The sequence below is a fragment of the Euprymna scolopes genome, chromosome 36, assembly GCF_053919585.1.
Source record: "Euprymna scolopes isolate OS-2025 chromosome 36, ASM5391958v1, whole genome shotgun sequence".
Taxonomy (NCBI): Eukaryota; Metazoa; Mollusca; class Cephalopoda; order Sepiida; family Sepiolidae; genus Euprymna; species Euprymna scolopes.
In genome coordinates, this window is record NC_136517.1 from 58,123,392 (window position 1) to 58,133,716 (window position 10,325).

The 10,325-nt window shown below is 36.6% G+C and overlaps 1 protein-coding gene across 10 annotated transcripts in view; it reads left to right on the forward strand.

The window, feature by feature from the left end:
- Window positions 1-10,325, forward strand: part of LOC145260522 (rab3 GTPase-activating protein non-catalytic subunit-like) — a 173,746-nt gene that overhangs the window by 161,995 nt on the left and 1,426 nt on the right. For all 10 annotated transcript variants that reach the window (XM_080118664.1, XM_080118666.1, XM_080118667.1 and 7 more), the window contains one exon: window positions 3,814-3,972. In XM_080118664.1, coding sequence (XP_079974790.1) covers window positions 3,814-3,972 — 159 coding nt within the window. The remainder of the gene's footprint in view (window positions 1-3,813; window positions 3,973-10,325) is intronic.

Genomic DNA, 10,325 nt, shown 5'->3' on the forward strand with positions numbered 1-10,325 from the left:
CTAAGTTTTGGAACATCCAGTTTTGATTATATTCAACATTGATTTAAATACAATTCAGATAATGGGGCCTCACATCAGTGAGGGAGTATTGATATACAGAAAAGCCATTGAGGAGGGCCCTAAAACAGTGCACGTTCTCTTCTGATGACCTAACATTATCTCTTCAGTAAAGGTGGAAGAAAATTGGACAGTGTTTGATTGAAGAAAAGAAAGATAGAAAGTTTTTTTTTTTTTTTTTTTGCAACCTGCAAGTTTATTGGTCATTGTGTAAACAAATTGCCTAGCAGGGACATTTCTCCACAAGAGAAAATAAATTGTTATTTATGACTGCTACAAAGTTACCAACTTACTTACTGTATAAATTTTGAAATCTCTTCAAAATTGGTCCAAGTGACTTAGATAGAATTAATGAGAGTACACTGTATACGCTTTGTGATTGGTCACTGCTGATATATCTTTACCTACATCACTTTGTGCATGTTATCAAGACCTGTGTAAACCAAATTCAACTCTGTAGCTACCCAGTGTTATACATTGGAACTCTACACCAGTAAGTAGAAATGAGGTTTACTAGTAAGAATATCAGCTGGGGGATTACATTAGTAAATGTCAGGATTACTTGAGAGCAAGCAGAAATGGACCCCACTGCAACATTACTGAAGTGAGTCGGAGGTTAGCTCTCTAGGTAAAATGTGCTCGAAATGCGTTGAGATATAGGAGGTGGTGACATCATATCTTCAAGGAGAGAAATAAAAGAATTTTTAAAAGTCAGCCTAAGTCAAAAAGCAGGACAAACAAGATGTGCCCGACAATGTAGAAATCTAAATGAATGTTGCTTGGAGACTTTGCTTATGTGTCACAATTTTAAGACTAAATTATAAAAACAAGTTAAGAAAATTAAATAAGAAATAATTTGTGGTCTCTCTCTCCCCAAAGCAAAACTCTAAATAAAACCTTAAAAAAGCCAACAAGTCTCCATTTTGTTTCCATGCATGAGTAAATTTGTTGCAAATCAAACAGAAGATCACGGTTCATGCATAGAAAATTGAGGATAAAAAGAATGCAAGACCAAAACGTGCACATATGTAAAAAGACATTGTTTTGTTTCTTGATTGCTCACTGGCAAAAACACATGTATGCGTTTGATGTAAACAACAATGTGCAAGCTGTTTATTTAACTTTTAGAATGTTGCAACCAGCTGAGAAAGTTTTTTTTTGCCATCTTCAGTTAGACCAGTTACCACTAACACGAGCATTCTTATGACAGTTTTCTTAGTCTCACTACTTCCATGCTGGCTCATAACAAATTCGAAGCAATTGTTTTGTTTGTGACACCGTCACCAGAAGTATCCCATACAGGGCGAACTAGCTCTCTATCTGGTTTGGTTTTTTTCCTAGATGTATTGCCTTCACTACAGATGAGGAACCCTCCAGAATATCAAAGGGAGGTTAACAGATGCTATATTTTTCCCCAAAATGACCTGGAACAGCAAGGCAGGGATATTCAGCTTCCTGAGGTATTATACCTGCTTACCTGAATACATAAAGCGACTAGTATTTCCAGATGGTCACCCATCTAGAACTTACAAGGCTTAACTTTATTGATTTAATAAGAATTAGTGTGTCAAAGTGCTTATGCCACATACTGAGAAAGTTATGAGTGTACATACAAAGACATACAAATGTATTTTATTTATTAAGATAAGAGATTCTCAAATGCAGTTCACATTCTAGAGAAGCGTTAAGTCGGCCCACAAAAACATTTTTTTATCTAGTTTCTATTTATCTATTTTTTTTTTTTTTAAGAGATTTATGCGTGTTTATTGAAATGTTCAAGACTTGCATTTGAATCTTATGTTCTGAATATAACAATTGATTCATGATTAGTTTTTATTAACCTAGAATCAAATATTTGATTAAAAAAAAACTTAGTTCTTGTTCAGAATCCCCACTATATTATACACAAAAATAAAGAAAAATCTGTATGATGTACTTACCTGTAACAAAACGAAGATGTCTTATTCCAAAAATCATGCAAATTGATCATTTAGTTTGATTTTTAAATAAGAAAATCAAATTTTAGGTGTAACAGAAAAGTAGATGTCTTGCCTGCCATTTTGAAAAGAATCTAAATAAAACAAACTCAATGCTTCAAACTTTGAAATTTATGTTGTAATGCCTACAGATTCACATTAATCACTTAAAAATAATTTTCTTTATAAAAATAAAACAATTTACATAATTTTTGGAATGTGATATTTTTATTTCATCATGAGTACGTATATCATACAGATTTTTCTTTGTTTTTGTTTTTAATATGGAGGAATTCTGGATAAGAACCAAAACTTTATGAATGCATATAAAGAGTCTATGGATAATAAAATAGCTTTCAAGGAATCCACAAGCAAAATAAGTTTTGGGAACTGTTTCTTTTGAAATGAGGATTGATAATTTGTATTACTGTTTTCATCTTGAGCTTTTTTTTCTCTTTTCACAATGTAAGCAGTGATCTATAGTAAGATTGTGCATCTAAAAACAATAGGTTTAAGACTCCATAAATTCACAAGGACCTATGGTATAATAAAGTACTTGGTAAAATTCAATTGTAAGTGAGGAAGTTGAAGATTCAATCCTCAGTGCAGGTAATATTCAGAATACAATTGTAAATTACTTTGAATGGCCGACGGAACAAGAGCATGCTACCACTGTGGATTAAATAAAGGTTTCCATTTGAAACTTTGTGCAAATTCTCAAGTTTGACATGATACACCTGAAGAAGGTTGTGAAAATAATACCCACAATAAGAACAATAGTCTGAATAATCCAAAGTTTGAAAACCCCTGATTTAGATGAAGATAACGAAATTTTAAAGAATACAAATGAAAACGGTGCAGTGGAATTACTGGTAAGCTGAAAAAGGATATTATTTACTTAACACAAGGCCAAAAAATGCCCGAGCAGCCCCATCAGCATTCCCCGGTACCAATAAAATAATCCTTGCTCAGAGCAAAGATAAAGTCTGGGAGTGTGGAGCTCCTAGCTTTAGAGAAGATAGCAAGTTTACATGTATTCATTTATATTTATATGCAAGAATTATAAGAGAATGGACAAACTATATTTGGATGGTGAGGTTATTAAGGTAACTATTGTTGCCTTGGTAATACCATTAGAGTGAAGTAGGCGTTAGTATGAGTACAAGAGTCAGGAGTGGATGGTAACTAGCAGCGCATTAGCACTATTGACCAAGAGAAGAATCTATTAGATATATGTTCGCAGTTTGATGATGTATGAAAATTAAATCTGGCTAGTAATGGTTAAGAATAAGTTCGTAATGGAGTGAAATGATTTAAGAATAATATAACGGGTGTATAATATGAGTTTTAAAGACAGGCTTAGTTTTGATGACTTCAGAAGAAGATTAAATCTGGATAGTATAGGGAGACATGTTGAAGAGTAGACCTCGATGATACAACCACATTGAAAGAATGGATGAGAGTTCTTGAATCAGTAGATATAGAGTAGTTAAGGTAGCAAGTCGAGTTTGTGGGTAGAGGTGAAGAAAAACATGAGAGTAAGTGATAAAAATTGATGCGAGAAAGAGGAATAAATGAAGATTTGCAATAGGTTAATTTGGAAGTGAATTTCATTATTTTAAGGCAACCATGTAAAAGGGATGCTAAACTAAATATGATGATTGTGATAAAAATGCATTGGGTGTTGACTCTTAACAAAAATGTTAGCTCTCGTTTACTTTTTATTACTTTAATTGGCTACCATAGATTTTATTGAAATCATTTATTTCATTCCCTACAGGTAATGCTTACCATAAATATTAGCCCCGAATTGGGAGAAAGTCTTTTAGAGATCACAGGCCAAAGAATAAAATATTACCTTGACAAACAGATACCCTCCAGAACACTGGAAATTTATTCAACCATGACCACAGCCATATCCGGATGGCTAAAAAAACAGGTAAGTAATAATTCATTAGGTTTCATGTATAGAGTTGTGAGATTTCTATCGCCATCATTAAAACAATCTTTTAAGAGTCACATATAAAAATTCTTTTTTTTAAATTTGGTTTTGCATTTTTTTTTTTTTTTTTTTTTTTTAGAAACGGCTTGGGGTTAATGAGGGGCGGGGGAGATAATGAAGTGAAGTTGAGCCAGTTTCCATAGCATATCTTGTGAAGTAGACCTTGATGCCAAACTCTATTAAAGGCTACTGGAGCTATTGCTCTTATGAAGCTACTGTCAATAGATGCACATCTATGGAACTCTGTTCCATTTTCTTGCTTTCTAACTGACTACAACATGGTTGTCTTCAAATCCAACGTGAACAAGTTCTTGATGAGCCATCCTCTTAAGTAATTCAATTTACCAAATTTCCACTACTAACGATGACTACGACATATTACTCTTGACCACTGTACACTCATTCACCCTTATCCTCAAGTGGCCTTCAGACCTTGATAAGTGGTGAGTCCTTTGAAAAAAAAACAAATGTTTCCAAGATATGAAGAAATTTCAAATAGAGGGTGATCACTTTTCTATATTAATTTAATGTAAAATGAATGCCCACATTATAGCCACTTGTTGGGGGATGGGGTCTGTTATTTTTTTTAAGGGTGATGTTTATTTGGTAATTGTAGTCTCGTAGGCCAACACAAAACCTACCTTAAACTTGTTTTCTATAGGTTTTCGAGTATGCTGAAAATGAATATTGCATTTAAATTTTCTACAAATAAGTATTTTTCCAGGTATTAAGCAATGTAATTCTTCACGTTACAAGTTGTGGCCATTGTTGTATGTGCGATGTTATTTAACTAACTGTAAATATTAATATTAACCTCCCCCGTTAAAAGTTGTCCACCCATTTAATTAACCAACTCAACACGTGACCATGACAAAATATATCAATTTTAACACATGTAATACCAAACGTCATTTTAAGAACCTAAATGACATAATCTGCTTGAGAATGACTGAAATGGTTCAGTCAAAAGCGCTCGCTATGCAAAAACAAACATGGATCCAACTTATACAACTTAGAAAAAGAAATATAAAAAGAATGATTCAGAGACTGGAAAAGGTAAAAAACAAAATAATCAAACAAAAATATTGTGCTTTTTTATAATATACAGTAGAATCCGGGATACGGCATTAAAAATTAGTAACAAAATACAGTACAGTATATAATACACATGTATATAATCAAATAGCATAAAAAAACATTGTAAGGTGGGGGCAAATACCGTAACCAGGGGCCTGAAAAACATTGTATTTCACATCATAATCTGAAAAAAAATATCCTAGCGCTACCGTATCCTGAGGTTCTACTGTATATATAATATTATCTATTGAATATACAGCTTAACCCTCCTGCTAGTTAAAATATCCAGAGCTTGTACAATTTTTTTTTTTTTTCTAGTTAATTCGTAATACCATACCATTCGGCAACGCATTATCCTATTCCTAAGCCAACAAAAATGAAAGGAATTTTTTTTTTTTTTTTTTTTAACCTAAAGGAAAAAACAAACCATATTAACTCCTTCCAACAGACCTGTTTGCAAATATACCTGCTCCCACTGCATGAACCCTTACTCAGCCCCTCCTCCAGTAACAAACAATGAAATAGCAATGCCCTGTAATCACTTTGAAGAGTATAATTTTTCAGTTGATATATAACTCTTTTAAAGTAATCCGTTAACATTAACAACCAACGCGGGGGCGCAGCAATACCTGGATTAGGACCCAGGCGCGGGGAAAACCTTCTTGGTGCTGATGGACACGTAGATCTTCCCAGGTCATCCGTCTAGGAGAAGGAAAACTCTGAAGCTAAACCTAAGGAGAGGAAGGCCTCTCCAGTCTCGGATGACAACCTTCCTAGAGCTGGTGACTCAAACAAATTACCGGTCTGCAAACCTAAACTGCTTAAGGAGTAGATAGGCACTGCCTATCGCCCGGCTTCCATACCACTTCTTTGCTTATTAGCTAGGCGTAGAGGTCGAATCACAGGGAGTCGACAGAGCTTCAGTGGTCAATCTTGTTTCCTGACTAGGGCAATGAACGCCGTTTTCCCCACTCCCGACACATCCCATCCCGTAAACTGGGCACTTGGAAGTGCTTGAATGCCATAATGCCAGTAAAAGTAGATTGGGTTGACCATTGTCTGATGGGTTGAGGGTACCGGAAAGACAGTTCTTGGCTGCTGTTCTCGACTGGTAGTACAGGTGCCCTAACTCTTTGGTAGCGCTTAGAGCGGCTGCTCCATCAACAGTTGTATAATATCGGGTTGTTTGTAGTGCCATGTCGCGCATGGAAAGGGACCCTGCACTCACCCCCGGTGGGCTATCCCAAGGCCACAATCCTAGTAGATGGCAGGACAACTGATGGTCTGCTTGTGTTGCATGTCTGGTATTCTGCATAACCACTTGTTCAGCATCCCTTACCTAAACTGAAACTCTAAAAAAAAAAAAAATGACAGTACAATAAAAAATTACGCTAAAACCAGGCCAAAACTCAAAGAAAACCAACCTGCCTTCTCCCTTGAGGCTTGCATTTACGAACATCCATGGGCTTAGAACTAATTTAAATGATGTTGAAGCATTTCTCCTAACAAACACCCCGGATATTTTAGCACTAAGTGAGACTACCCTACACTTCTCCATCCCTTCTAAGTACTTTAACATGCCTGGCTATCTCCCACTCTGCCGTAAGGACTCTGACAGACATATGCACGGACTTGGAGTCTACATTCGTAACACCCTCCCCTTGACTAGAGAAACAAACCTAGAATCGGACGATCAAGCCTTTATGTACTTTAGACTAAACATAACATTAGCTACTTTTATTTTCTCTACCGCTCTCCCTCGACCCAGGACTGCATCGTAATTAACAAAGTCTCTGACAGCATAGACACAGCACTCTCCCTCGACACTAGCACACAAGTACATGTATTTGGTGACTTTAATATCCACCACAAAAACTGGCTTGGATTCTCTACTTACACAGATGCAGTGGGCAGCATAACACATAGCTTCGCTATATCTCACTCCCTATCAGAAATGGTTACGTTTCCAACCCATTTTCCTGACCAACAAGAACAACATGCATCACTTTTAGATCTGTTTCTGAGCACAGTTCCCGAGGATTGTATAACAAATGCTGACAGCCCACTCGGGAATGCTGATCATGCAGTGATAATGGTCGAAATCGCCCTAAACTCTAGACCCAAAACTGAAGAGCCAGTGCTCAAAGCAACAAGATATTATAAAAAGGCTGACTGGGAAGCCATCAAAGATCTTATCAGAGATGCCCCATGGGGAAATATTTTTTATCTTCCTGCTGAACAGTGTGCAAATGAGACCACTGAATGGTTCAAAACGGCAATTGAAGCACATGTTCCCATGTGGAAATTTTATAGCAAGCCCCACTCTCTCCAATGGTTTACTTCGACTTGCACAACTGCCATTGCTCAAAGGCAGCATGTATACCGCAGGTTTAACTGACATAAATCCAGTTCAAACAGACAGGAGTATATAGAAGCTAGAAGTAACATTAAGAAAGAAATAGCGACAGCTAAGAGAGAATTTACTGAAACCTCTAAAAAACGCATAGAAGCACAAAAATTAGGAACGCGTGACTTCTGGAAAATCTACAACAGTGTAGTAAATAATGGCCAATCAACAATTCCCCCACTAACCAACAATCACGAGATTGTTTGCTCAGCAACCGACAAGGCTAATATGCTTGCTAGTCGGTTTGCCTCAAAACCACACTGGACCCTTCCAACCACCCCTTGCCTGACTTTCCTTTGCGGACAGACGCCACGCTAGATGATCTAAAAATCACCCCTGCTCAGGTGCATGCTATCATAAAAAACCTTGACACTTCAAAAGCATGTGGACCCGATCTCATCCCAGCTGAACTATTAAAAAAGTGCTCAGCCGAAGTAGCTCCAGTTCTCCAAACTCTACAACAAATGCCTTAATGAATCTTGCTTTCCGGACTGTTGGAAAACTGCTTCTGTGGTGCCAGTATTAAAGAATTCTGGTGAAAGAACTGACCCATCTAATTATCGCCCCATTAGCCTCCTCCCACTTTAAAATATTTAATAACTTAATTAACCATGCTCTAGTCCATCACCTTACAGATGCTAAACTTCTGCCTGACAAAGAATATGGATTTAGACAAGCCCGTTCTACAGCAGATATCCTCACTGTAATCTCTGAACGTATATACCATTCACTGGACAAAGCGGGGGAGGGCAGAGCGGTAGCTCTAGATATATCTAAAGCTTTTGACAGGGTGTGGCATGAGGGTCTCCTCAGGAAAATTAGATCATACGATATCACTGATAGAATACTTAACATAATTAAATCCTTCTTAGATAAGAGAAAAATCCAGGTTGTCCTCGACGGTCATACATCTGAACAATATGATATAAAAGCAGGAGTGCCTCAGGGGTCTATCCTTGGACCTCTATTGTTCCTAATATTCATTTATGACCTCCCCGACAAAATTGCTTCCGAGATGGGTATATATGCTGAAGACACCACACTCTATAACAGGCATGACAGGAAAACAAATGAACATATACCTAAAGAAATGGCAAAAACACTAGAGGATGACCTCCAATCTGTAGTGGAATGGGGACATAAATGGATGGTCACATTCAATGCTGCCAAGACTAAACTGGTTTCCTTCAATAATTACATGAAACCTTCTCTGCCACCAATAGCAATGGCCAGTGACTCTTTATCTGAGAGTACACCTTTCAAACTGCTTGGCCTAACGTTCACAGGAAACATGAGTTGGAACAATTACATTGAAAGCATTGCCAGGGCCACTGCGAAGAAGGTAGGCTCTCTCTCTACCGTGCTAGAAAACTACTAACACTCGAAAGTATCCTGTACCTCTATAAGGCCACCATTCGCCCATGTATGGAGTATTGTTGTCATATTTGGGCTGGTGCATCTGCTACTGGTCACTCGTTCCTAGACAAGGTTCAAAAGAGTTGCAAATCTGATAGGCCCTGAACTGGCATGTAAGCTTCAGTTTCTGTCCCATCGATGTAATGTTGCATCCCTCTGCCTGTTCTACAAGTATTTTAATGGTGAATGCTCTGGCGAACTGCAAACATTTGTGCCCTGACGACGTAGACACCCTCAACAAATGTGACAGGCAGCTAAATCCCACCCCCACACAGTAGAGATCCCTAGATATAAAAGATCTTTCTACTCCAGTAGTTTCTTCCCCAGAACCGCTAAACTCTGGAATTCCATTCCAGGCCACTGCTTCTCCAACTGTACTGACATGCAGAAGTTCAAGTGTAACGTGAACTGACATCTTGCTGCCCAAATCCCAACATAGTACCCCAGTAGTTGTTGCCCCTGATAGTAGCCCCCCTACACCAAAGTGGCAATGTGCCTTGTTTGGGGTGAAAATGTCATTAAAAAAAAAATATGAAGTAATATATTATACATTCAGTATTTACTTCAATGGTGTTCATACTTAGAAGTATGAAAATATATTTATGGCAAGTAAACTACACAGAAACGTACATGTTTCTTTTCTGAGGGAAATCCTCAGGATAACTGTATTAATGGTTTGTGATTGTTTCATATCTAAGTAGCTAATTAACCAATCAGATTCATTGGTTTTATTACTCCCTCCCTAATTATTATTTCCATTAGCCAATGCGTGTCAAGCTCTTTGTTTGAATATTAGTAGTATATAGGTTATATTAATAGTGTAACTGTTTTTTGCCAGTGTATTTCTAAGTGTTGAATTGAGCCAATTGCTAAAAATGTGGATCCACCTCAGAAAAGCATATCTATTATTTTAGAGGGTAGTGGTGGGGGGTGTTGGAACATCCAAATTTTCTTTGAATAACTTTTTTAGAAGAAATTTATGGCCATTGTTTCATGAAGCATTGTTAATATTTGAAATTTTAATATACTAGAAAGTCTAAATAGCTCAATTGGCAAAATGTCAGACTGGAGATCTCAAGGTTTCAATTTCTAATCATGACATTTGCTTCATTGAAAATTCATTATTTACTATTAATGCAATATTTTTCATTTGTAAAACTATTTAAGATCTCTGATATTACAAAATGAGACAAATTCCACAATGTCTTTATTGCATTTGAAAAAGTTGTGAATGTTGAATGGATGGAATAAAATTTCTATTTATACAGTGAGACCTCTTATCTGGTCCCTACAACTTTCTTATATTTAAGTTACAATTGAAATTATTTTTATTTAAATCAATTGTTCAATTAAATTTAACTTTTTTCTGTAATTTCTATTTTTTGTTTGT